This window comes from Peromyscus californicus, unplaced genomic scaffold (assembly GCF_007827085.1).
Source record: "Peromyscus californicus insignis strain IS unplaced genomic scaffold, ASM782708v3 Scaffold_6__1_contigs__length_162567912, whole genome shotgun sequence".
Classification (NCBI taxonomy): Eukaryota; Metazoa; Chordata; class Mammalia; order Rodentia; family Cricetidae; genus Peromyscus; species Peromyscus californicus.
This window is the reverse complement of record NW_026294584.1, coordinates 18,400,445-18,428,141: the sequence shown is the minus strand read 5'-3', so window position 1 is coordinate 18,428,141 and position 27,697 is coordinate 18,400,445. Positions and strand designations below refer to the sequence as shown.

The following is a 27,697-nucleotide window of genomic DNA, read 5'->3' as shown; positions in this document are numbered from 1 at the left end:
CTGGCTGGTGACTCCGTCTTTCTTCTTCCCAGAGCTCTCTCTGCCCTGAAGTCCTGCCTCTACCTCCTGTCTAGCTATTGGACTTCAGATTTTTATTACACCAATCACAGCAATACATCTTCACACAGTGTACAAATATCTTCAGGTATGAGGTTTATCAAAAATGAAAGGGTTTCTTAGTCAGTGTTCTATTGCTATGAAGAGACACAATGACCAAGAAAACTCAAAAAAAAAAAAGCATTTAATTGGGGACTTGCTTACAGATTCAGAAAGTGAGTTCTTTGTCATCATGGTGAGGAGCATGGCAGCATGAATGGAGCTGGAACAGTAAATAAGAGCTGCATCCTGATGTTGCAACAGTAGCTGAGAGCCGCATCCTGATCTGCGGACCAAGAGAGGGAGACTCTGGGCTTGGCATGGGCTTTTGAAACCTCAAAGCCCACCCAGTGTGACATACTTCCTCCATCAAGGCCACATTCCCTAATCCTAATCTTTTCAAATAGTGCCACTCCTTGGTGACTAAACATTCAAATATATGAGCCTATGTGTGCCATTATTCAAACCACCACAAAGAGTCATGGTTGGACTTCAAGGTGCGTGGGGGAACATAGGACAGAAACAATATAGTACATGGAGATCTAAATGTAACAGAGCTGTAAAGGGAAAGAGAAGCATACCCTCAAGCTAAGAGAGGAGCTTCACTGAGAGTAAGAATAAGCTCTTCTACTCGGTCACGTTCAGCCGCGCCCGGGCCTTGCCTTGGGTCTCCACCGTTGCCCACCGCGTCCAGCCTCCTGCCTCCCGACCATGGATCCCTGCAAAGTCAGCGAGCTTCAGGCCTTCGTGAAGATGTGTAAGCAGGATCGGAGCGTCCTGCACACCGAGGAAATGTGTTTCCTGAGGGAGTGGGTGGAGAGCATGGGGGGGTAAAGTACCACCTGCTACTCATAAAACTAAGTCAGAAGAAAATACCAAGGAAGAAAAAAGAGATACTAAGACAGAGGAAAACATAAAGACGGGTGAACTGTCAAGTGAGGAGAGTGATCTGGAAATTGACAGTGAGGGTGTAATTGAGCCAGACACTGATGCCCCTCAAGAGATGGGAGAGGAAAACGCAGAGATCACTGAGGAGATGATGGATCAAGCAAACGGAAAGAAGGGAGCTGCCGTTGAAGCCCTAAACGACGGTGAGCTGCAGAAAGCCGTTGACTTGTTCACTGATGCCGTCAAGCTAAATCCTCACTTGGCAATCCTTTATGCCAAGAGAGCCAGTGTGTTCGTCAAGTCACAGAAGCCAAACGCTGCCATCCGAGACTGTGACAGAGCCATTGAAATAAACCCCGATGCAGCTCAGCCATTCAAATGGCGAGGGAAAGCACCCAGACTCCCGGGTCACTCGGAAGAAGCAGCTCGCGATCTTGCCCTTGTCTGGAAACTGGATGACGACGAGGATGCCAGTGCAATGCTGAAAGAGGTTCAACCTCGGGCTCAAAAACTTGCTGAACGTCGGAGAAAATATGAGCGAAAGCATGAAGAGCGGGAGATAAAAGAAAGGATAGAAAGGGTGAAGAGGCTCGAGAAGAGCATGAGCGAGCCCAGAGGGAAGGAGAAGCCAGAAGCCAGTCCGGAGCTCAACATGGCTCTTTTTCCAGGTGGTGTTCCTGGGGGAATGCCTGGAATGGGAGCGGGCATGCCTGGAATGGCAGGAAAGCCTGGACTCAGTGAAATCCTCAGTGATCCAGAGGTTCTTGCAGCCACGCAGGATCCAGAGGTCATGGTGGCTTTCCAGGATGTGGCCCAGAACCCAGCAAATACGTCGAAATATCAGTGCAACCCAAAGGTTATGAATCTCATCAGTAAATTGTCAGCCAAGTCTGGAGGTCAAGCGTAATGTTAAACAGAGCCCTTGCTGAATGAAGAGCAGCTTAGCTCACTTACTGGATGTTGCAATATTACAAACCAGTGTACCTCTGACCTCATCGGGAGAGCTGGGGTGCTTCGAAGATTCTCCCTGCCCTTCTGCATCAACTGCGGCTGAAGCATTTTACAGTGGTTTGCCATTAGGGTCTTCATTCAGATAATGTTTTCCTACTAGGAAGTACAAACCTAAAACACTTTTCAACCTTAAACATATTTTTAAAAAATTTAGGGGGTGTTAATTCCTACACTTTTCTTTACTAATCTTTTTGGGGTTTTCCTTTGAATTACTGGGCAAGGAAGCTGAATATGGTCGACTTACGGCTCTCATGAATGGAAATAAAGATTTGTTAGTGGGAAGCAAATAAAACCCATTTAAGTTGATTGAGTTGGGAAAAAAAAGGAATAAGAATAAGAGGGGTAGATGGGTAGGAAGGGAGATGGGGAGAAGCCTCTGTGCTAGGGTGGCTAGAGAAGGCAGAGGAGCCTCCTCAGAGAGCAGCCTTTGGAGCAGTCTCCCAAGCAGTCCCCCGAGGAGTCTGAGAACAACTCCAGAACACAGGAGAAACCGATTTTCTAAAACATTCTAGGAGTAGAGGGAAGTTTTGTATCTTATGTTTGGTTCAGCACAGTATATGCACAAGGAGCCTGGAGGAGCCAGATACCAAAATTGAGAGCTTTTGAGTCATCGCACAGATGGCTTCTTAACTCTGTCCCCAACAAGGCCATGGGGATTCGGTCTATGGCCTGAAGTTGCAGGCCCCTGTTCTAATACATTGGGGGCACAGAAGAACCAAAGATGAATTTGTGGGAGAGCAATTGTATGGTCCTGATTCTAGACAATATGAGAAACTATTATTATTTTTTAATCAAAAATGGTCAATATTTTATAAATTTCCCCCACACTGTAAAACTTTTATGCAATTCTTTTAATTTTCACCACCTACTACAACTGATTACGCAAAGGTCCTGTTGCATTCCACCCACCTTGCTTTATTTCCTTCGTGCCAATTCTTTTAAAACCAGCCAACCGTGAAAGACTATGAGGCTGGGTTCTGGCAAGTGTGGAAAAGACATAGTTACTACGTGCTTTAAAATCAAATCAAGTGAACTTCCCGGCCTGGTGTGCTTGCTCGCCTGGTTTGGGTCATAGTTTACCCTTTTTTCAAAAAGAGCTTGCCTTGCCTCTGTACTTTCGGTCTGTTCAATGTGTTTACTGCATAACACTGATGGTACTCTTGCCCACCAGTAGCAAGAGAAAGGAGGAGAGTGTCAGCAGGCTACTGCAGAGGTGTGGCCACTGCTGTGTGTACCGAAAGATGAAAGTGTGTAACGAGGCCAAGATGCCGCCCGCTCAGCAGGAACTGGCTTGTGGAAGGGGGGATTGCAAAGGGAAAGGAATATGCAGCTAGCATCCTCCATGTTAACCTCTGACCTGGAAGTTAAACTGTATAAAAGAAGATGAGATGGAGGTACTGTTGTGAACCAACAGGAAAAGAGAGCACAAGTTAAATCCATGCTAAAAAGCCTGCTGTGAGAGCACTGTGCCAGAAACATGAACTACTATGTGTCTTTCTCAAAGTCAGAATTTACTGGATAACAATAAATTCATACGGTTTATTGGTTTCAATGACAGAAATCTGTCACATAACATTGCTGGCACACACCTTTAATCCCAGCACTCGGGAGGCAGAGGCAGGCAGATCTCAGTGAGTTCGAGACCAGCCTGGTCTACAGAGTGAGATCCAGGACAGGCACCAAAACTACACAAAGAAACCCTGTCTCAAGAAAGCAAAAACAAACAAACAAACAAAAATATTGCTAACCATGTTAGCCTAGCCAAGATGAGCACAGTTCTCAATTACAAATATTAACTCTCACAGCATGCCATAAATGTATCTATTTGCATATATGCAGTGTGAGAGTGAACACATCTTAAAGAGGCTGCAGCAGAGTTCTAGAGGTTTCAGAAGTGACCCAGGAGAGAGTCTTTATTGGTAAACTACTGAACCAGACCAGTGCCAGGAGGGAATTGCTGCTGGGGTTGCTGGAGTAAAGGAAATGAGGGGTTAATGTCCAGGCTGGAAAACAGGAAGACTGGCAGACAGTCAAGCAGGCCATGCAACTAGTGGGAGATCAAGCCAAGCTGAAAATCCAGGGACAGCCCAGGAGTCCCTACTTGCAGCTCTTTGATGCAAACCCAGGCATTAGATGGTGGGTTGTGAATGAAAAAAAGAAATGGAAAGAAAGGGAGGGGAGGGGAGGGGAGGGGAGGGGAGGGGAGGGGAGGGGAGGGGAGGGGAGGGGAGGGGAGGGGAGGGGAGGGGAGGGGAGGGGAGGGGAGGGGAGGGGAGGGGAGGGAAGGGAAGGGAAGGGAAGGGAAGGGAAGGGAAGGGAAGGGAAGGGAAGGGAAGGGGAAAGGACATGACCGCTCCTAGGTATGGTGGAGGAGAAGGTTTATTATAGATACGTGGGAGAGCGTAGTCCAAGGCAGGGACATCTGGGAGAGTCCAGAGTGGGCATGACCAGGTTGAGCTGGGCCATGTGGGGAGAGGGGGCAGGAAGAGAGAGGGGAGAGGGGGAATCAGGTGCAGCAGCCAGGATGCCAGAGGTACAAAAGTATTATCTGGATTATATAGGGAAGAGCCTCTGGGGGAAGGGCAGCCCAACTCCTGGGCTGGAGAGTTCAGGGTAGAAGGTAGGGTTTGAAAGTCATACCCTATAACTGGTAGGGACTGAGGGATGCTGGGAAAGTCTGGCAGGCAGGTCTACTTTGACGTGTTAAATAGGCACCTCAGCCTTTGTCCAGAGTTTGGAATTTAACAGATTGATGTGGGACTGTGTCATCCCCATGATAAATGTCTATCACTTTATAGAATCCAGACGAAGGAATAGATACTCTTTCCTTAGTCTGGCATGTCTGGTGAACTATGTGACTCAATGGGCCACACTATAACTTCTACAACAAGATTCTTCTATTCTCTCTCTCTCTCTCTCTCTCTCTCTCTCTCTCTCTCTCTCTCTCGTTTTTTTGTTTTGTTTCTTTGTTTTGTTGGTTTTTCTTTAAATTTGGTTTTGTTTTAGGGGGAGTTTGCAAGGGCAGAGGGCAGATGTGAGGGGATTGGGAGATAAGTAGGATCAGAATGCATGATATGAAAGCCACTGAGAATCAACCAAAGTTAAAATTAAATAAAAGAAGAAATTCATTCATGGTTTTCCAGGAAAAGATAACATGGCAGGAAACACACTTCATAGAGGCAGGGGAAGTAAAGCAGTGGGTGTTGTTCGTGGAAACCATGGTCTTACCTCCTAACATTCAGAAGCAGCTGGATTGATAGCACAGCAGTAACCTTTTAGGACTTGGCTATAACACATATGAGGTGGCACTATATTGAATGATTGGGGAAAGTTTCTCCAGAAGGTCATATGTGCTCTGAATCAGTGTCCAATATATGGTATTGTTACTCTATTAGCCAAGATTTCCAGATCCGAAACTCAAAGGTAGAAGTAGAAATAGAAAGTGTAAGACCATTATAGCTGAGGAGTATGAAAGGGCTCCCAATAGTCTGGAGTGTGCCGTGGAGTATCCTCACTCCTCACGTGGTGGCTGATGAAGAAGTGGACCACCAAACTAGATGGTGCATGGTTATCATTGACAGCTGATATTCATTTTGATGAGTTAAAAGTTCCAGTAGAAAGGGCCTACTGGCTAGGCTTCCCCTCAGTAATGCTGGCTTTTCTTCTTTCTGTCATTAGAAAGTATTTTGTGAAGATGAAAATTGGAAATGTTATGAAATACATATAGTATTTCTCACCAATCTTTGCACTTCCGGATTTATTTATATTTGTATGGGTTTCTATATCATTCAAAGGGTTACAATATATTTCTACAGTTGGTGTTCTAATTTTCCTAGATTTAGCTAGTAAGAACTTGTCTAATTTGACATTTTTAGAGAACTTATAGCAAATTCCAATCATTGTCTGAGTTCTTTTACAGTTATTTTCACATCCTTAAGGGAGGTGTGCTTATGAGGGTTATTTTTGTCAAGTTGACACAAACTAGAGTCAACTGGAAAGAGGAAACTTTCCAAAGTCACTGCTTCAGTTCCTGCCTTCACTTCCCTCAGTGCTGGACTCAAGGTGATTGGGCATATAAGCCAACAAGCTGTGTTTGGTCACCACTGTATTATGCACTAGAAAGCCAATTAGGAAAGAAATTGGTTCCAAAGTGCAGGCTATTCATGTGACACACCTACCTATGGTATTTGGGGGAGGATTGTAGAAACGTCTGGAACTTTGGACTAAAAAAAAAAACCCATCAACGTTCAAAGCTTAGTGGGCTATTCTATAGGAGCCTGGAAGTTGAGTGCCAGATTTGTGTAGATGATGGAGGCCTGACTTGTGGAGTTTCAGAGGGAAGTACAGACTCTATCATCAGGTCTGTTCATAGAATGTATTTCAGTTAAGATCCTGTGCTTTGTGGTCACCTAGGACTGAAGAATAGTGTATGATGAATAAGCTACTGGCCTACATAAGCAAAGTCTTTGCTTTACTGGGACAATTGAAGCTGGGGTCAGTCCTATTAAAAAGAGAACAATTATCATTGAGCTGAGATCTTTTTGGAAGTATTTCCTCAGGGTTAGCACACAGAAACTGTGGTCCAGAGAGAGTCAAGGTTGCATCTCAAGCTAGTAGCTGACCTTGGTAATGTGTAAGAGTGTTAGATGTAGTACTAGTTTGGGCTGCATGAAACCCGCAGGATTTGGTGGTGTCATGGAAAGAAGCTGAGGTTTGGCACCATGGAAGGCCAGACGAGGGCCACTAGGGAAGGTACATCCTCAGTTGCATTGGAGAGCACAAGACTGAGAAAGTCATGGAGAGAAGCTGAGGATTGGCACCACGTGGCAGTATTAGGGTCCCTGAAGAGAGTTCAGGGGCTTGTTGGTGAAGGTGAGGCCACAGCTGCAGTAGTGATCTCAAGATATTGGAGATTCCAGGACACTAAGGACAGCAGCAGCTGATGCAGTAGAGACAGCCTGGGCCTATGAGATGAGCTGTGTGCTGTGACTGGCTGAACCAGAGAGGTCCAAAAGCCCTTTACTAGTATAATTCCTTGTGACTTTTTCAGACATTCTCCATGTTATATTACCCACCTCTTTCCTTCTTCTACATTTACCTCTCTTCCCCTTTCCCCCAAAGTCTTCTCTTTTCCCATTTTCTCTCTCAGATCAACTCTGTCCTGCTAGTCCCTTTCATAACTCCCCCCCACCTTCTTCTGTTTCTTCTGTTTACCTGCACCCCCCCTCCCTAAGGAGTCTCTCTTTTCCCATTCTCCTATTAGATCACTTGTGTCCTGCTATTGCCACCATCCCTAAAGAGCTCTCCCTTCCCAATGGACACATCCACAAAACTCCTGTATCTAAAGCTCACAGAAGTATAGGCAACTGAGGAAGTCTGGGAATGAGAAAAATGGCCTTCCCCAAGGAAGAGCACACCAACTGATTGTCCAATGACAAATGGTCACCCCTGAAAACATACATACAGGTAGCATTATTATGGACTGGACAGGTTATATTTAGGAATACATATGTATATGCATATACATGCAATAAAAAATACTGGGAAAAAAGAGGCCATGAATTTGAGAGACAGCAGAGAGCAGTATAAGGGGAGATTTGAAGGTGAAGGGAGAAATGCAATTGAATTATAAACTCAAGAGGAAAACCCACAGTAAAGGGCATCTGCATTGTTTCAGATTCAGCTTTGTACATAAATCAGCCCTAAAAGATTATCAATAATGTAATTTCCATTTGTTGTCCGAACTTTTTTAAAAAGAAAAATAAACTTTACATCCAAACACAGCCATGTTCTTAGAGTCAGTACTTTGGGATGTGAATTTGAGGGAGGTAGAACTCAAGCGATAACTGGTGCTCAACTCACACCAAGATTGTGTTTTGTTCCTGGAATTTCTGTTTTCTTCATATTTGTGTTCTCTCCTATTACTTTAGCTCTTGTGACTTAAAAATACAGCCGGGGGAATAATTGCTCTCCACGGTTCACATTTACTGATAATTTTTTGTAATGTATTTATTTATTTGTTTGTTTGTTTATCTATTAAAGTACTGGGCACCAAACCCAGTCTCACGCATGCTAAGTAAGTGTTCTACCATGGGGCTACAGCCCTACAAAGAACTCTCTTTAAGATTGTGCACTAAAACAAAACTGAAACCACTTCCTCATTCTGATTCTGCTCCAGAGGCGTCAGAGGCAGGGCTTGGAAGGCAGAGCAGCTGAACAGCTCCGATGTTTTCCTTAGAATTGTATCTGAACAAAAAATAAGAAAATACACCTTAGAGTGACCGGTTCCAAGTTTCTGGAATAAAAAAGTTTTCAGGGAAATTCTGGTAAGTTTCTCAATTATTAAATCTTTCCTCATTTTTATGCCTATGATGGGAAAGCTATAAGCTATTTCTTAAAAGCCTAGCTGTACTTTTTATATCAATACAGTCTTATAAATGAACTATTATGTACAAAATATTAAGTTAATTCATAACCACAGCACATTACATATATATTTATATGCAACTGAATGGAGTACATTTAACTGACACTAATTTGTAAATACTTTCTGGATGGAAATGCTCCGTTAAGTACAGTTATGCTGATGAGCACTGGTCGGGGTAATGTGTGGGTTTCTCATTGTGTCAAATGGGCAGTTAAGAAACGTAGAGAAATAACTCAAAGGGAGTCAGGAAATTAAACAATAAACAACAAAAAAAAGCTGTAGTGGAACCTACAGTCCAGTGTGATTATGTCAGTTTCTACCTTCTACATAATGTAGGATGTTGTTTAAAGTTTTGCTTGCGCTCCATCAAAGGCAACGCCCTCCTGAGCTAGCCATTTAAACTCTCCACTCACGTCTATTTCAGGCAGCTGCAGAGCTGAGGAACTGGTGGGGTCTTTGTTGCTGTTGTTTTGTTTTGTTAGGAAAACAAAACTGACTTGGTCTGTGTTTAGCTGCAGTTCCTTGGACTGTCAGAAAGTGTGTAGCCCTCCGGGGCTTCAGCTATGATTGAGAAGTTTCTTTTTCAGTCCTAAAGAGCTAGTGAGGTCCTCCTTAAGGCTTGGAGATCAAGGGTGCTGCCCAAAACCCCTGAGGTGAAGGTATGCTTGTCTGTCTTGCTCAGCACCAGAGACTGAAAAAGGCCAAGTTCTCCGGAGCCAGCCTCCTGTAGCTGCTTTGAATAATTAGCATGGTTAATAATAATATTTGTGTTCACTCTTCACAACAGGAAGCCAAGGGGTTCTAAGCAGCAAAGATTTACGAGTTGACATTCTCAAAAGTTGTTCAAACCACTCATGGCAATTTGATTTTGCTTCACTCCAACACTACACGTCCAGATGCTCTTAAAATTCGTCAAGTGCAAAGGATTTTAAAAGCTTTGCTGAATATCAGAGATCTGAGTCTTACATTCTGACTGCTAGAATGCTGGGGGAATTTTTGACGTTTTCATATCATATTGAGGCAAGGTGTTCCACTTAACAGGGTTGAGATTCAGGGAGTCGACATGTCTCCTATCTGAGAATATGTCTATCCCTTTGGTGTCTACCGGCAGACTCTGGTTTTGAGTGGGCAAAAGCAACGGCGGTTTTTCGGCAGCACTCACTGCCAGATAGAAGGGATGGGCTGCAGAGGGAAAATCCTAATGTGCAGTACTTTCTAGAATACTGAGTCTTGTTGAAATTTGTTTCCATGTTTGACTAAACCCGAAAAGGAAATCTGTCCCCAACCTTCAAGATAAGCAGAGGGAGAGTGGATGGTTAAATATTTAACCAAGTGTTCTTGACAGGAAAGGGACACTGCTTTTGACCCTGCCTGGGTGAGCCTGTGGGCAAGTCCCTGGCAGGGAGGTGAATTAGGCAGAGGGCACTGAGGCCGGGTACACCAAGGGGCCTCTTCAGGGCTACCTTGGAGAAACAGTGGCCTCCCTCTGGGACTAAGTACCCTAAGAGGGCCCCAACAGGAAGCTGTGAAAGTGTATTGTGAAACTAGATGCTGGCTTGTAAGCATTTCAGGAAAAAAAAATACGTTGATTCATCGTCTTACCTTTTCCTCAAACTTCCTTTTTGGGTGATCAGTTGATAGAATCTGGAAGCTGTTCTAGTCTAATGAGTGGAACACTAAAGACATCCCAGATAGCTAGATCCCATGCTAGCCAAGTTCAGTAATTGCCTGGTAAAAGGAGGAAAATCCTTTGACCCATAGAAGGCTTTCAAAAATGCATATTTTCACTCTAAGAATGTATTCCATTTATTTTTTTAAAGTTTTTTAAGATTTTTAGGAAGCCAGTATATGATATGGTATTATTGATGGTGGACAAAAAGAAAATGTCTCATGTAGTACATAGAATAATGGGTGAGACAAATTAAACAAGATAAATAAGTTAAAATGAATGAAATATTTGTTTGTGATAAGTCCTCGATAAATAAAAATAATTCTAGAAAAGGAATAGGAAATACTGGGAAATGGGGCCAGTAAGCCAGCCAAGCAGTGCCCCATGGGAGGCTGATATTTGAAAGAAAAAAAAAAAGACCCCAAGAAGGTATGGAACCAAGAACTATGGGTATCCCAGGGAATTCCAGGGAGAGGAGGAGCCCCCGACAAGAGCTTGCACTGTCTGCAAGAAGAGGGCCAAGTAGCCAGATCAGGTGTAGAGGGGTGGGAAGGAAGGAAGTGTAGTAGCAGAGGGAGAGCAGCATGCCTGGGCGTGTAAGGCCTTACACTGTCAGTAGATGGAAGCCACTGCGGAGAAGTCGCCAGTGTGATGTTATTAGCATTGGTAACCCAGGTTCTCCGGGAGGATTTTAAAAAGTCTCTGAAAGGATTGAAAGCAACAAGGTGGAAATTTGTAAGGGAGCTGTTGAGCTCTTCCTGCAGTTTGGGAGAGACCAGAGTGGGAGCTTGGACCCGGAGGGAGAGGTGGCAGGTGATGCCGGATGTATGTTCGCCAGCTGAAAATTTACCTCACAATGCAAGCACCATGTGAGAGAGGAGAAGAGCAAGCTTGCAACATGCTTTTGGGTGTTTATTTTTATTAAAATGGTTTAAGCATGGGAAAAGATGCCATCTGGGGAAAGAGAATTCCTTTCATTATTCTATAAAGTATATGTTTAAAAATGCTTGGGATAGAACATTTAGAGGAAATACACACCATAAACACTTCCTAAGCAGTAACCTATTTGGTTGCATTTTAATTTACTGTAATGTTAATTTTGCTGGTGTTTTTGTTTGTTTGAAGTAATGTGTTCTCAACAAATACACTTTTAGGAAAACTGTACAAGGACCAGCTCTGTCCCGTGTACATATCTGCTTCCTGGTGAGTCACAGAACGTGACTCTTCCACATTCCAGATCAAATAGCTCCAAGAACACATACCTCAAGTTCTAATATAAAAAGAAGATTCCAGAAAAGCCCTGGTAAGTTTCTAATCCATAAAGGCTCCTTTCCCCTCTTTAACATCTACCTTTAAAAGCTAGTATATACAGCCAGTTGTGACGCCAGCATCTGGGAGACTGAAGCAGGAGACTCGGGAGTGTGAAGGCAGCTCCGCTACATAGTGAGTCTGTGTCCCATCCTAAGTTATATGCGACCCTGTCTCAAACAAACAAAACCCAATTCTGAAAACTAAAGCATATCTTCAAAAATGCATATGCTACTTCTTATTAAATATTCTAGAAGGAAAAAGAAGTATCATATCACTTCTTTCATGCATGTACTATTAGATGGGGCTGGTGCTGACTGCAGATACCCTAGTGAGTGAGCATGCGCAATATTCTGGAGGTGGAAGTCTAGGCATGGTCAAGAATCTGAGCATAGCAAACCATATAGAACAGCATAACCAACTACAAACTACATACTATACAGTATGTCAAACGTTACATCTAATCCAAGAGAAACTTGCAAAGTTGAAAAGTTGAATCACCATTGCAGTCAAGTCTTTCTTTTGCAGCCAACATGTAGTAACTATGTTAAAAAAAAAAAAAAAAAAAAAAAGCACTGCTGTAATATACCCTTCAGGAAAGTGAAACCAACTGCTCTGTGGTTTCATTTCCTCCAAATGTGAGAGCAGGGTGTGCCCTGTTGGGCTCCAGCCAGGCTGAAGACAAGGAGGCCTGGGCTGCTGCTTGAAGTCAGCAGCCATGACAACATGCTTCTCTTACACGGCTGAACCAGGCAGATATCAAAGTGAAATTCTTTGAGAACAGAGTGTAGAACTGAGTACTAATAAGAAAACTGAACCCCAGAATTGCTCGGTCCACCTAAGTATACGGTGGAAGATTCTCCAAGCTACAGCCGGCATCCCTGTCCCATGTGAACACAGAGGTTTCCTGTGCATTTCCTCTGAAGCAGGTAAAGGAAAACAACACTGGATTTCCTCCTATTGTCCCCTACTATGAAATAGCCTGGCTGGCAAGAGAACTGCCGTGACCATCGAGCAGCTTTCCTGATCACACTCCTTCCCCCGTATTCACACAATGTGTGGCTTTCTGCTCAGTATCAAAGGCCCATATGTTTAAAAATATGCCTGCAGCCCTGGATTTAAAGTTGAAATCGTAAAAAGAGCCAAGGAATTATGCCGAGGTATTAGTAACACTTCTCTACCAACACGATTGTCACCCTAAAGTAAATGCATAGCTTCTGATTGTGTTGCACCGACATGTAAGATGTTCTTCAGACTGACGGAGGGCAAAAGTCACGTGCAAGTGTCACAAATACAGTAGCTGCAGGATGAGGATGTAGCTCAGTGTAGAGTATGTGTCTACCATGTGGCTCTATGGCCAGCGTGACAGAGAGGGAGATGGGGGGAGGGAGAGAGGGAGGGAGGGAGGAAGAGAGAGAGGGGGGGGGAGAGAGAGGGGGGGAGGGAGAGAGAGGGAGAGAATATGAGGGAGGAGGGTATCATACAAAATATTGCATTGCTTTTCAATGTTATAAGGGGTTACATCTTTCTTTTTTCAGTACTGGGAGTTGAATCAGGACCTTGCACATGCTAGTCAAGGACTCTGCCATGGAACTATACCCCACCACTTTTTAAAAATGTTTTAATTTTAGTGAGAGTATCACTAAGTTGCCCTGCTCTTCACCCTGAACAATGAGGAAACTTCTGTAATAAGGAAGAGAGAACATGAGAGCAGGCTTGGGGAGAGCAGATGGCAGTCGCTGTCTTTGAGAAGGATGCTTCTAGTTCCCTGTAATTCAGACAGCGGAGAACACAACGAGGGGCAGCTGCCATTGTGTGAGGTGATACAAAGACAAAGGTCCCACCAGCCCCCTCATCTCACATACATGCCACATATATGTATACGTCCATACTACATAAACACATACTCACCACACAAATACACCACACACATACCCTATACCATATACATGTGCACCACACCACACACATACCACAGAAACACACACCCCATATATGCAAACATACACAGCAGTCACTAGGTATACAGTAGCCAGTAAGCAGGACATCCTAATGTGTTGCCCTTATAGGTGGCTAGGGTGTATAGAATTAGCTGTAACTGCTGGGGAGCCTGCATGGGACTGCACTAGGCCCCTTGAATGAAGGTGACAGATGTGTGGCTTGATCCATTTGTGAGTCCCCTGACAGTGGGACCAGGACTCATCCTGAGTACATGAACTGGCTTTTTTAGAGCCCATTCACTGTGGTGCCATGCCTTACTCAGCCTTGATGCAGGGAGGAGGAGCTTGGGCCTGCCCCAACTTGGTATGCCAGCCTGTGTTGACTACCCAAGGAAGGCCTTACCCCCTATAAAGAGTAGGTAGGGGTGGAACGGGGGAGCAGCGGGAGAAGGGGAGGGAGGGGGAACAGTGGGTGATAAATAAAATGAAAAAAAAAAACCTTTAAATAAACAAGTAAACCTTAAAAAAATAGCTATAACTACTGGCCAATAAAAAAGAGGAAGCTCGGAGCTTGCTCTTACAATCTTTGTGATATTATAAGGAAGCAGTTGGTGCATTGAGTTACTGGGAAAGGTTTCTGGCCAAGAGAAGATACCACTTAAGACAGACCAGGGCCAGTATATCAAGCATGACAGGAGCATCTTCAGAGGAGGGTTCATTTTCCTAGAACTGCAAGAGTCCTTGGAGTTGTAGAGAGCTGAGAATCTTGGATAGAAAGAGACCCCCCTCCAAAGAAAAGCCCATGTGATAAACATGCCCATTCAGGAGCAATAATTAAGGCAACCACAGATGATAAAGAAATTAGGGTTCATGGCTGGGCTTCAGGTCCCTGAAGGATATATTTTTATTAACTTCCTTTTCAAAAAATAAATATTCTTCTCTTAGTCATAGTGAATAGTTAACTTAGAAACTGCAGTTAGGTCTGGTCTCTGGATAATAAAATGAAGAGATCTCCCAGTCCTTTGCTGCACAGATATTGCTAAACCATGAATGAATTTTCAAAACTGAAATATAATCGTTTTGCTATTCAGGAAAATCTCAATTTCTTCATTCAACAAATATTGGACCCTAGTGATTCACCCATGAATGAGAAATAAAAACTGTTTATATCTTAGTTTCTGGAACAGGATGAGAAAGACTGATTGAAAAACATATTGTGTGTAGATCTCAGAAAGAGAAATTATAACAGGCAAGAGTGGATGAGAGTGCTGGAGGAAGAAGAGTGTCTTATTTAATGTTAAGTGTTGACAAAGGCACCAACAGTGGCCTCAGTGAGTGTGAGTAAAAGGCTGAAGGGTGAAGATAGGAGCATGTAGGCAGGGGGAAGAGAGCAGTCTAAGCTCTCTAAGAAATAGCCAGTACGACCTGTTCTGCAGCAGGCGGGTGTGTGTAAAGAGCAGCAAGGCAAGCCAGTGGCTGCACTGGACAGAGCATTTGAAGACTGAGACTTCAGCTTTTACCTCAAGTGAAATGAGAGGTCATTGGGAGGTTTTGAGCAGTCTGGTGACTCCACCTACATTAAACAGAATCGTGTTAATTACTATACTGACGATAGAATAAGGCAAGGAGTTGGACAAAACCAGAGCATAAAAATAAATTACTGTACAACTGGTTAGACTATTCAAAGCAAAAGCATGTGGCTTAGATCAGAGTGATATCAGCAGGTTGTGAGAAATGGTGAAAACAGGATGCACCGGGTAGCTAAGGTTGCAAGTATTACCTAACGCAAGAAATATGAGTTGTGAAAGCAGCCAGAGGTACTGTCATGAGCACCTAGTGCCAGAAATATAGACTAAAATATTTGTGCCTTTCCATGGTGTCAAATTGAATTACAATAAATTCACAAGGTTCAGTGGCTCCAATGGCATCACTTTGCCAGAGAGCCCTCCCTACCTCAGTAATCTGGCTGAGGCAGGTGCAAGTTCTTTTATCCCAATCTTAATGACTAATAATAACTGCCATATCACACAGCAAATTTAGCTCTCAGTATGTACGCATGCAGTTTTCAGATTGAATACTAGTTAAGTAGAGTACAGCAGAGTTCAGGAAGATTCAGAAGTGGGCTGAGAAAAATACAAGTAGATTCTGCATTGATGAGAATCTGCTGCTGTGGAGAACAGGCTTCAGGGGAGTAAGAATTGAGAACAAAACTGTAGTTAACTGCAAAGACAAAGCTGGACTGGAACAGAAAATGATGGGTTCCAGTCCCCATAGCAATTGTAGACAGCAGGAGGATGGCACAAGGCAGCTGCCTCAGCTTTGGGGAATTGAGAAGAGATGCAGCCTTAGGATAGTTGGGCATTTGTAGCCAGAAGTTTCTCAGTCCCCTGCGGTCCAAACAAAACTCTCTCACCCATGGTCCCACAGCCGCTTGGACCCAAATAAACACACAGAGGCTTATATTATTTACAAACTGTATGGCCTATGACAGGCTTCTTGTTAGCTAGCTCTCATAAGTTAACTCAACCCATAACTATTAATCTATGTATCGCCACGTGTTCCGTGGCTTTACCTGCATCCCATTACATGTTGTTCCTTCAGTGGGTGGCTCAAGTATCTCAAGACTCTGCCTTTCTCTTTCCTGTCTCTCTCCTTGGATTTCCCACCTGCGTCTAAGTTGCCTTGCCATAGGCCAATGCATCTTATTTATTAACCAAGGGGAACAACATATGTTCACAGCGTACAGAAAAACAGCCCACAGCAGGCATTCTCTGCCTGTTAGCCCTGATCCACTCACTTGTCGGGTATCAGATGATATGCTGGCATGGGGTCATTACCATTTCAGTGCTAGGTGTCTGGTCCCCCTCCTCAGTTCCCTCTGCTCTTTCCTCCTAACTGCATCCCTAGATGTCAAAATGTGCTCAAGTTTACTCTATGTATGTCTTTACTTTTGCTCTTTTACTGGAGCCAGGTCAGAGTTACACCCTTCCCCTGGTCAAGCATGTCTTAAGTTCCTGGGACTGGTTTAATATTCCCATGTGTCCCCACAGTCTCAGTTCCTCCCTGTACCATGAATTTTAAAAGGTCTTATTAATAGAAAACCCAGAGTCAGATATTGGGGTGAAAACTGAGAGATCAGAGAAGCAGAATGAGCCACAGCCAACTTCACCTTGCCAACTCCTCACCATATCGTGTTTCCTCAGACTGGAAGTCTCTGAGTCCTCACCAGAATGGATCTCAGCTGAACTGTTGCTAAAAGGCCTCTAGTTCCTGGTCCTCTCATCTTATATACTTTTCTGCTTCCTGCCATTTCTTCCTGGGATTAAAGGCCTGTGTCCTTCCCAAGTAAAGACATGAGATCTCAAGGGCTGGGATTAAAGGCATGTGCCACCATGCCTGGCTCTGTTCCCAGTGTGTCCTTGAACTCATGGAGATCCAAGTGATAGGCTTAATGGCATGTGCCACCACTGCCTGACCTCTGTGTCTAATTCAGTGGCTGACTCTGCTCTCTGATCACCAGATAAGTTTATTAGGGTGCACAATATATTGGGGGGCACAATATATCACCACGCCTCCCAGTAAACTTAGAGGGTGGCACTCTTTCTACTCCCAGGAATAAGTCATTTATCAGTCTGTGCAGTATAGGTGGTTTCAATAGATGTGTGATTGGCTGGTCCACTAGGGCTGCAGCCAACTCCTCCCTCAAAAGAGAATTAAAGACTCCTTGTAAAATGAAGTCCTGGAACAGTGCGCAGCCTGAAAAGTGCCTGTTTGATACAGTGCAGAGTAACTTAGAGGAAGACACAGCCTGATCACAGCAATCATTTGTTGCATGAATCTTAAAAGTTCTTATTAATAAAATCAAACCTTGGACCAGGTATTGGGGTCAATGCTGGAAGATCAGAGAAGCAGAACAAGCCACAGCTTCCTCACCTTGCCAATTCCTCAGCTGATCCTGTTTCCTCAGACTGGAAAACTCTGAGTCCTCATCCAGAATGGATCTCAGCTGAACTGCTGCTCGAAAGCCTGAAAGCTTAACCAGCCAAATGCTTCTAGTTTCTGGTCGTCACGCCTTATATATCTTTCTGTTTTCTACCACCACTCCCTGGGATTAAAGGCTTGCTTTCTGGGATTAAAGGCGCATGTCACCATTCCTGGCCGTTTCCAATGTGGCCTTGAACTCACAGAGATCCAGAGGGATTTCTACCTCTGGAGTGCTAGGATTAAAGGTGTGAGTGCCACCATTTTCTAGCCTTTGTATCTACTGGCTGTTCTGTCTCTGACCCCAGATAAGTTTATTAGGATGCACAATATTTTGGAGAACACAATAACACCACAATAATTTTACTCTGTTTTTTGTACTGCTGTTAACAAAGTATCAAAAATTGAGTTACTTCAACATTAGAAATGTATCCCTCTTTGGCAATGATACCAATTATAATGGATTAGGCTTTGTCTTTCTGACCTCTCATGTTAAATAATGGCATATATATATATATATATATATATATATATATATATATATATATATATATATGTAACAGCTGAGCATGGTGGAATACCTAAATCTCTGGTAGTCAGGAGGCTGAGGCAGGAGGTTCTCGAGTTTCAGTCCAGCCCAGCTACATATAGACTTGCTATTATTTAGTAAATTATCGTGTGTACAAGTTGGTGTATGTGTGCATGCCCATATGAATGCACCTGCGTGTAGACATCAGAAGTTGACATCAAGTATCTTCAGTCACTCGCCAGTCTTGACTTCTGAGACAGGGCCTCTCCCTGAACCTGAGGCTCATCAATTAAACTAGATGGTCTGACTAACAAGCTCCGGGATTCTCCTATCTCCACTCCCCTAGTGCTTGGATTGCACATAAGAGCCCAACTTTTTTGTGGTTACCAGGACCCTTTCCCTACTAAGCCATCTCTCCAGCCCCACAACAGACTAAAGTTTAAAATAATATGAGATTTATATGTTCAACATCCCATATAAAGAAGAGTAATTTTTAAAATTAGCCTCTTTTCTAAAGTGACTTCGGTAAAACCTTTAAGAAGACATTGTATAACTGCCTATACTATCAGTGCTATCTATTGCTGATAATGGGTATAACAAGGCCCCTTTCCCCAGTATTACCAAAAATTACTGAATTGGCTGTTTTTGTGCTGTTCTAACAAAATCCTAATAGAAACAGTTTAAAGGAATGTGTATTCTGGCTCACAGTTTCAGAGATTTATTTGGATTCTTGTTCTTAGGCAGGACCTTGCAGAGGTAGGAGTCTACAGCAGAGAGGAGCTCTTCGTACCATGGTGGACCAGGAGGCAGAGATGAAAGCAGGAACTAGGGGCCAGAATTAAACTTCAAAGGCCTGTTCATAGTGACCTACTTCTGCCAAATCAGCCCACTCCCATACCCTAACAGTTTCCCAGTCCTCTCAAATATTTGAAACACTAGATTCAAACCAGAACATGGGCACTGTGGATGTATATAGAGAAATAGGACAGTCAGGGGTGGGCCCCTCTGTCTCCAGGCTAAAGAGTCAGCTACTGGTCTGCATTGCTTTGTCCTGGACAACTCCAGAGCAAACCAATGCCTCAACCCTTGGTTCAGAGGAGACTGTCCACTGCTAGAGCACACACACCACGTTCCTAGAACTACCAAGCAGACCCGTGGAAGCCTAAGGTAGACCATCACTCAGCTCCTTCAGTCAGCCTCCAAGGCATGTTTCTCCTCCTCCCACCCACCTTTAACTGCACATAAGCCAGGCTCAAATTTTCTCCTACTCATGGTTCGCCCTCCTTACATATCCCAGTCTGATGTCCCTTCTGGTGTCTTACGCCTACCACAGCTTATTACTATGAACATCTTTGAGTATGCTTGGGTAATGTGTATCATTTATATCTTTAATCATTTTAAATGGAGTATGAGTATCATGAAAGAACTTCACATCTGTTTGGGTTACCACTAATTTTCTTGAACATCATGCCTCATACGTAAGAGATACTCACAAACTTCTTACTGAGTGAATAAGAGGAGGCAAGCACTGATCTCTGAGTACAATACATACACTGTGTTTTGTGGAACTTCTGAGACCATACCCAACTGCATTCCAAAGGAAGAGAGTTGATCATCTGAAATACATTTATAGGTATTGCTGTGCCTATTGCTCATAATTCTGGTTAGCTTGGGACTGGTAATGACCTCAGATTGAAGCCAAAAATAAGAGAATTCAAGGAACTAAAACAACCAGGGAGAAATTTAACAAAGTCAATGGAATCTCCTCGGTGGCTGGAAGGCTGCAGCCTATGCCAATCATTCTGATATTCTACCCATCGATAGTGTATTTCCTCCTTTGGCCCATCCCAGGCCTGTACTCTCAAACCTCAGTTCTTCTTCTCTAGGTCCCTTGTGAGGCTTTGAGAAGAGAGAGACTCTGGGTGAGCCTTTGCAAGAAATGCCAAACATGGTTAGGCTAAATTTATATTCCGTTAGACTTTATAACTAGTGGTTCATACATTAATAATTTAAACAGACCTTCCTTAAATATCTTTAAAATTAGTTTTGTTGAATCAGCACACAAAGTGGTTTGTTTCATGATGGCCTTTTCATATTTTTAGTTTATGTTGATTCCCTTCCCCAGCAGTCTGCCTGATCCTCCTTGTCCCTGTGCTGCTGGCTTTCTCAGACCCTCTGGTAACTCTCTCTCCACTTTCCTGTCACATATGTCCTGTCACCTCCCCATTGTGTCCCCTTCTCCTCTGTCAATATCTCCTTTCCTTCTCGTGTTTCCCTTTCTAGTCACACACACACACACACACACACACACACACACACACACACACACACAATTTATAAAAATAAAAATCTAAGTTCCTCACATGAGAGAAAATGTGGCATGTGTCTTTCTGAGCCTAGGTGACTTCACTCAAAGTTCCATCCATTTTCCTGTAAATGTAATGGTTTTTTCTTTACCGCTAAATAAAATTCATTTGTATATGTGCTCCACAGTTTTTTAAATCTGTTCATCTATGGATGTACATTTAGGCTGGCTCCATTTCTTAGCTATTGTTGTAGTATAACAATAAACAAAGGTGTGCAAATACCTCTGCGAGACTTAGAGTCCTCTGATTACCTAGGGGTCATAGAACTGGGTCATAATGGCAACTCTGTTTTTAGTTTTTTGATAAACTGATTTCCACAGGGGCTATACCAGTTTCCATCCCCCACTCCCACCCCCAGCAATAAAGGAGGACTCCTCTCTCCCTCCACCCTGTCCAGTATCTGTGTCATTTCTTTCCTCAATGATAGCCATTCTAAATGAGGTGAGATGGAATCTCAAAGAAGCTTAAATTTGTAATCCCCTGGTGCCCGAGGATACTGGCAATTATTTTTCAAATATTTTTGGTCACTTGTATTTCTTCTTTCAAATATTGTCTATTCAGTTCATTAGCCCATTTATAGGCTGGATGATTTGTTTTGGTATTTTAAAGTTGCTCATGTGTTCTAGATATCAGTCCCAGGTCTGACATATAGTTGTTAACAACTGTCTCTTCTACTGATTGTTTCCTTAAATATGCAGAAGATTTTAAATTTCTTATCATTCCATCCGTCAATCCCTAGGAGTGTGTGTGTGTGTGTGTGTGTGTGTGTGTGTGTGTGTGTGTGTGTGTGTGTGTTATTGGAGTCCTTTTCAGAGAAAGATATTGATTATGCCCGTTATCAAACTTGGGGATCACAGCCTGTGCCCCAAGTCAGGTCCTTAATAAGCCAATTAGAAGAGTCAAAAAAAGTGGAAAGCAGAAAAATATCATTTATTCAATGTAGCCTCATTATTCTTTGTCAGGGTCATAGAGAGAGGTTAAAGTTAAGAGAGAGGGCCAAGGATTTACACCTGTAAGCAGTCACAGTGTGGTCCCGTCCACCACTGACCCATTACTCTCTGGGCTTGAGTCTCATCCTGTAAGGTGTTCTGACAAGTTTTTAGAATTATGTGACTTTCTTTCTGGGAGGCACATTCTCTCTCTGGCTGGGGCCTTTTCCTTCTCCCAGCTTGAGATTCCTGGAGGGAAATTCTCATTTCTTTGGGGTCCTATGTTCCAATAGTTCAACAGTAAAATTGAGAGACATGGGTATCTCTTTAAAATACCTGCATTCCAAACCTGTCCCATGCCTAAATCTTGCAGTATCTTACGTATGTTTTCCTCAGTCAGTTTCAGATCTTCCTAAAGCTTTTGACTCATTTTCAATTGGATTTTGTGCTGAGTTAGAAATATTCACCTTCTTCATGTGAATGTCCAGTTTTCCCAGAGCCTTTTGTTGGTGAGATTGTCTTCTTCCAATGTATCCTTTTCTCACTTGGGTGGAAATTTAGGTTACCATGGCTGTAGGACTTATTTCTGGATCCTCTGGTCTATTCCAATGGTTTATGAGTCTGTTCTTGTGATAAATCCATGTTGTTTTTGTCACTATGGCTCTGGAGTATAATTTGAGATCAGGTATTACAGTACCACATTGTTCTGTATGCTTAGAGTTGCTTCGGCCTATTCAGGTCATTATCTTATTTGCTGATCAATTTGAGTACAGGATTTTTGTGGCTGTTCATATATTTAAAGTTTAAAAATTTATCCGAAAAGTGATTCTCTTCCTGGAGACTCTAGTTATAAATTACAGAACCCCAGCTTCCACACAGGGAAGTCTGAAAAGGAAAGTTATCACAGACAAAAACTTTGTCACCTAGCTAGCAGTTACTGCTTATTCCAGAATCACAATCACAATTGCCTGTGAAATGGACAATAATTGGGAATGACTACCAAGGAGTTCTAACTTATTCTAGAAAACTGTCATCTTTCTATATATAATTTGTATGAGGTAATAATTGGCTATGGGATTTCAATGATGAAATACAATGCTAAAATATTATTGTATTATGTTTTTAAGGAACATTGAAGCTTTGACATGAATGAACAAGTAACTCAACCTGAATTGATCAAAGATTGGACCAAAGAACGTGTGAAAAAATGGATAACTGAAGAACTTAACATTGATGAGAAATATGCTCAAATCCTGCTCAATGAAGAGGTGACAGGCATGGTTCTTCAGGAATTAACTGAAAAAGATCTTAGAGAAATGGGTTTGCCATGGGGTCCAGCACTTCTGATAAGACGTATGTATAACAAATTGAATAATTCCCCTGAATGTGAAAATCAAGATTCCAGACGATTAAGCAATACAAAACTCTCAATAAAAGAACACAAAAAAACGACCAAAAATGAGGAAGAGAAATCAATTTCACTGAATAGTAATCACGATCTCGGAGTGATGGGACAGAATAAAGATCAAGACCCAAGTCTTCAGAGAGAAAATGTGTTAAGTGACATAGTGACTAAAGACACAGAAGGTGATAAACCCAAAACAGAACAGATGTCTTGCATGCCGCATCCTTTTGATTCTTTCCATGATGACAAACGCTACATAGAACATTCTGTTCTCCAAGTTCCTGAAACAGGGCCGCTCAATCTCATAGACCCAGTACATGAATTCAAAGCCCTCACAAACACAGAAACAGCCACAGAAGAGGACATTAAGATGAAATTTAGCAATGAAGTTTTCCGATTTGCATCAGCTTGTATGAATTCACGCACCAATGGCACTATCCATTTTGGAGTTGGGGACAAACCACATGGACAAATTGTCGGTGTGAAAGTCACCAGTAAAGATGTCTTCATTAATCACTTCAATGTAATGATCACAAAGTATTTTGAAGACAGTGATATCAAAGAAGCCAGGGCATGTATTCGGGAACCAAGGTTCGTGGAAGTCCTACTACAGAACAATACAACATCTGATAGATTTGTCATTGAAGTAGATGTTATTCCCAAACATTCTATATGTAAAGAAAAGTATTTCTACATTATGATGCAAAGTTACACAGATAAGACATGGAAGCAAAGCAAAGAGAATTCACTGTTTGTGAGGGAAGGAGCTAGCTCTAAGAATATACTGGCCAATCCCAAGCAACGGGATAGAGAGTTCAAAAAATTTCTAGAGAATATAAGGACATGGACAGCATCTAGAAAAGAAGCTGAAGAAGAAGACAGGATGGTGACTAAGAAGGAGAGTGAGGGGCTAAAGCTAGGTAAACTTTTGACCAGACACCAAGGCTCACTGGATAACTCTTACTATGACTGGTACATTCTTGTAACAAATAACTGTGCCCCAAATCAAATAGAGCACTTAGATTTCCTAAAGGAAATTAAATTGTTTGCTGTGCTGGATTTTGATCCTTGCTCTCAGATCAAGGGAGTGGTCAAAGCTTACAGAGAAAGCCGAGTCGCAAACCTCCACCTACCCAGTCAGTATGAAGAAAAAACTAGCGTGGAAGAGAAAATTTCTACTCTGAAACTTTATGAGCAGCCCAGCTGGATATTCTGCAATGGCAGATTAGACTTGCAGAATGACTCATGTCAACCTCTAGAGCCACATTTATGGCAGAGAGACAGAGCTTCTGGGGTCAGGAGATTGATCTCATTTCTCACAGATGAAAATATAATGGTAAGAGGGAAGGTTTTGGTGGTGTTTCTCTTACTTTCCCCAGTAGAAAACCAGAAAGATCCACTCATTGAGACTTTCTGTGCTTTCTATCAAGTTTTCAATGGAATGGACAATATGTTGTGTATCTGTGTCAACTCACGTATCTACCAACGGTGGAGTGATCTGCTACAAGTAAGACTGGAAATCAAAGAGGATTTAGCAGAACATAGCATTTCCACTTTAAATATAGAACTGGTCAACAATACCATCCTTAAACTGAAATCAGTGATTCAGTCTTCAAGAAGATTCTTGCCCTCCTGTGGATCTTCCTCAGTTATCCTGGAGAAAATGGAGGAAGATATCCTGTCTGCACTAGAAATCCTCTGTGAAAATGAGTGTAGAGACACAGACATAGAGAAACATGAATCTGAATTCCTAAAATTTAAGAAATCAAGAGAAGAACACTTTTATCGAGGAGGCAGAGTATCCTGGTGGAACTTCTATTTTTCTTCTGAACACTATTCCTCAGCTTTTGTGAAAAGGGATAGTTATGAAGAACTTACTACATTAATACAACAGTGTGCAGACTCTCCTAAACCTGTATTTGCCAAAGTCATCAACCTGTACCATCACCCAGGCTGTGGAGGCACTACGTTGGCTATGAATGTTCTCTGGGACTTAAAAAAGAAGTTCCGGTGTGCTGTATTGAAAAACAAAGCAACTGATTTTGAAGAGATTGGAGAACAAGTAAGCAGGCTGATAAGCTACAGGGCTACCAGCCATCAGGATTACATTCCTGTTCTTCTCCTTGTGGATGATTTCGAAGAACAAGAAAATGCCTACATTCTGCAGAACGCCATCAATTCCTTTATAGCAGAAAAGGGTCTGAGATATGAAAAAACATTAGTAATCATCCTGAACTGCATGAGATCTCAGAATCCAGATCAAAGTGCAAAATTAGCAGAAAGCATTTCACTAAAATACCAACTTTCTACCAAAGAACAAAGAGCCTTTGAGGCCAAACTTCAGGAAATTGAAAAGGAGCATAAGAACTGTGAAAACTTTTATTCCTTCATGATCTTGAAAGGCAATTTTGACACAACTTACATAGAAAATGTAGTGAAGAATACACTAAAAGACCTGGACACCCACAGCAGGAAAGCCCAGCTCATTTCTTACCTGGCATTACTCAACTCTTATGTTACAGATTCTACTATTTCAGTATCACAGTGTGAAATATTTTTGGGAATCACTTACACCACTAAACATGGGAAACCTGAAAGTATAGAAGACAACATGGGAACCTATTCCACACTTCTAATAAGAACAGAAGTTTCAGAATATGGGAGATACACTGGTATACGTCTCATTCACCCTCTGATTGCCATCAACTGTTTAAAAGAACTGGGAATGAGCTATGGAATGGACAAGTGTCAAATTGCATTGAATATACTAGAAGAGAATGTATTCTATGACTCTGGAATAGGAAGAGACAAATTTAAGCATGATGTGCAAACTCTCTTGCTTACAAGACAACGTAAGGAGCATGGAGCCGAAACAGACACTCTGTTTTCCCCTTTAATTGAAGAATTGCAGAATGAGGAAACCGAAAAGATCTTGACTGCAGGAAGTGATCGATTCCCACAAAATGCATTCATTTGTCAAGCTTTAGCGAGACATTTCTATATCAAAAAGAAGAACTTTAGTACTGCTCTGGTCTGGGCAAATTTGGCCAAAAGGAAAGCACCTAAGAATTCCTACATTTCAGATACACTTGGTCAAGTTTACAAAAGTGAGATCAAACAGTGGTTGGGTGAAAATAAGACCTGTAGAAGTATTAGTGTGGATGATCTAACACATTTGCTAGAAATCGCTGAAAAGGCCTCCAAAGCGTTCAAAGAGTCTCAGCAGCAAACTGATAGTAAAGACTATGAAACAGAGGCCTGGTCACCACAGAAGTCCCAAAGAAGATATGACACATACAACACAGCAGGGTTCTTCGGTGAAATAGAAGTAGGTCTTGACACTATCCAGATTCTTCAGCTCACACCCCTTTTCCACAAAGAAAATGAAATGTTGAAAGACGCTATGGTACAGTTTTTATCTGGAAAGGGGATCACCCCTCCAGACCCAAAAGATGAATATTATGCTGTTCTCAGCAACTTTACATCCCACCTACAGAATTTACAGTCCGATTTGAAACGATGCTTTGTGTTTTTTTTGGATTATATGGGTCTCCTAAAGCCAAGGAACACCCCAAAAGAAATGACAGAACTCTCACTAATTAAGAAAGTCAGCAGGTGTTTCAAGAAATATGCAGAACTTTTCTGCCGATTGGACACCAATTTGTTACAGGGCAAAGAGAACCAGTTACTCCTAGAGGAGAATTGCAGGAAACGCATAGAAGCGTGGAGAGCAGATACATTTTCAGGACTCCTTGAATATCTTAATCCAAACCATAAAGAGGCTAACAACATGGAAAATATAGTAAAGGACTACAGCTTCCTATTACAGGAAGGCCTAACCAAGAGAATGACCAAGGGGCTGACAAAGGAGACACAAAATTTCATTTTGGCCAACATTATTCTCAGTTGTCTAAAGCCCACTTCCAAGTACATCCTGTCATTTAACACACTGAAAACAAAGCTCCGAGAAGTCCTGCAACTCGTGGGACTAAGTCATCCATATCCTGATCCTTATTTCCTGGCCTGCCTCCTATTCTGGCCAGAAAACAAAGAGCTAGATCAAGATTCCACACTCATAGAAAAGTATGTCTTATCCCTGAATCGATCCTTCAGGAGACAGTACAAGCGCATGTGCAGGTCCAAGCAGCCAAGCACACTGTTCTACCTGGGGCAGAAGAAGGGGCTAAACAGTCTTGTTCACAAGGCCGAAATTGAGCGGTACTTCAGTGAAGTACAAGATTCAAATTCCTTCTGGCAGAGTGGAGTAGTGTGGGAAAAGAGGGAAGTCAAAGATCTCCTTCGCCTACAATATGGTCAGGCTGAAGGCAAGCTAATCTCTGTAGAATATGGAACAGAGGCAAAAATAAAAATACCAGTGACTTCTGTGTACTCGGGTCCACTCAGAAGTGGAAGGAACATCGAGAGAGTGTCCTTCTATCTAGGATTTTCCATTGAGGGCCCTCTAGCATATGGCATAAAAGTGATCTAAGAAGGTACATTAGTCCAAAGGTATAAATTTGCATCTATTATTGTACTCACTCTTTCTAGTCCATTGCATTTGCATGACATTATTGGCTTAACTATAATCACAGTTTGCTTCTTTTTCTCTAATCCATTATGGAAGACTTTGTAGGACAGCAAATTATCCATACCACAGAACCTGGCCCAAAGCAGCTTCAATCATTCCATATCCTAAATATACATTCCCAGATTGACATATTTAGTTAAGATGTTTCAGTTGGTTTCTATGAGTCACACTCCAGATGGTCAATAAAGTCTGTTTAAACTATATCACCTTTCTGAATTATTTCTTCACTATGACACCTGAGATACAACAAAGAAAAACATAAATGTGGTGCTTGAGACAGAGCTCAGCAGTGGAGAGCACTGACCACTCTTACAGAAGATCTGAGCTCAGTTCCCACCACCCACATCAGTCAGCTCACAACCACCTAAATTGAGAATAAGAGGATCTAATGCCCTTCTGGCCACCACTGACACCTGTGCTCACATGTCTCTCTTTCTGTCTCTCTCTGTCTCCTCTTACACACACAATTAAAAATTAAATTTAATCAAACAGTTTCAAAGATCTCTGTTCTGAGAGAGTGTGAGTGTGTGTGTGTGTGTGTGTGTGTGTGTGTGTGTGTG

At 42.5% G+C, this 27,697-nt stretch overlaps 1 protein-coding gene and 1 pseudogene across 2 annotated transcripts; both read left to right on the top strand.

The window, feature by feature from the left end:
* The first annotated feature begins 807 nt into the window (after window positions 1–807).
* Window positions 808–2,130, top strand: LOC128100026 (hsc70-interacting protein-like; annotated as a pseudogene).
* A 6,049-nt stretch (window positions 2,131–8,179) lies between these two features.
* Samd9l (sterile alpha motif domain containing 9 like) lies at window positions 8,180–27,340 on the top strand. 2 transcript variants are annotated; one of them, XM_052721188.1, is made up of 3 exons: window positions 8,180–8,321; window positions 11,246–11,394; window positions 22,272–27,340. In XM_052721188.1, the coding sequence occupies exon 3, from the start codon at window positions 22,290–22,292 to the stop codon at window positions 27,036–27,038; it is 4,749 nt and encodes a 1,582-aa protein (XP_052577148.1). In that variant the 5' UTR covers window positions 8,180–8,321; window positions 11,246–11,394; window positions 22,272–22,289; the 3' UTR covers window positions 27,039–27,340. The 2 variants fall into 2 exon arrangements, with proteins under 2 accessions (XP_052577148.1, XP_052577149.1); XM_052721189.1 differs by lacking the exon at window positions 11,246–11,394.
* The last annotated feature ends 357 nt before the right edge of the window (window positions 27,341–27,697 follow it).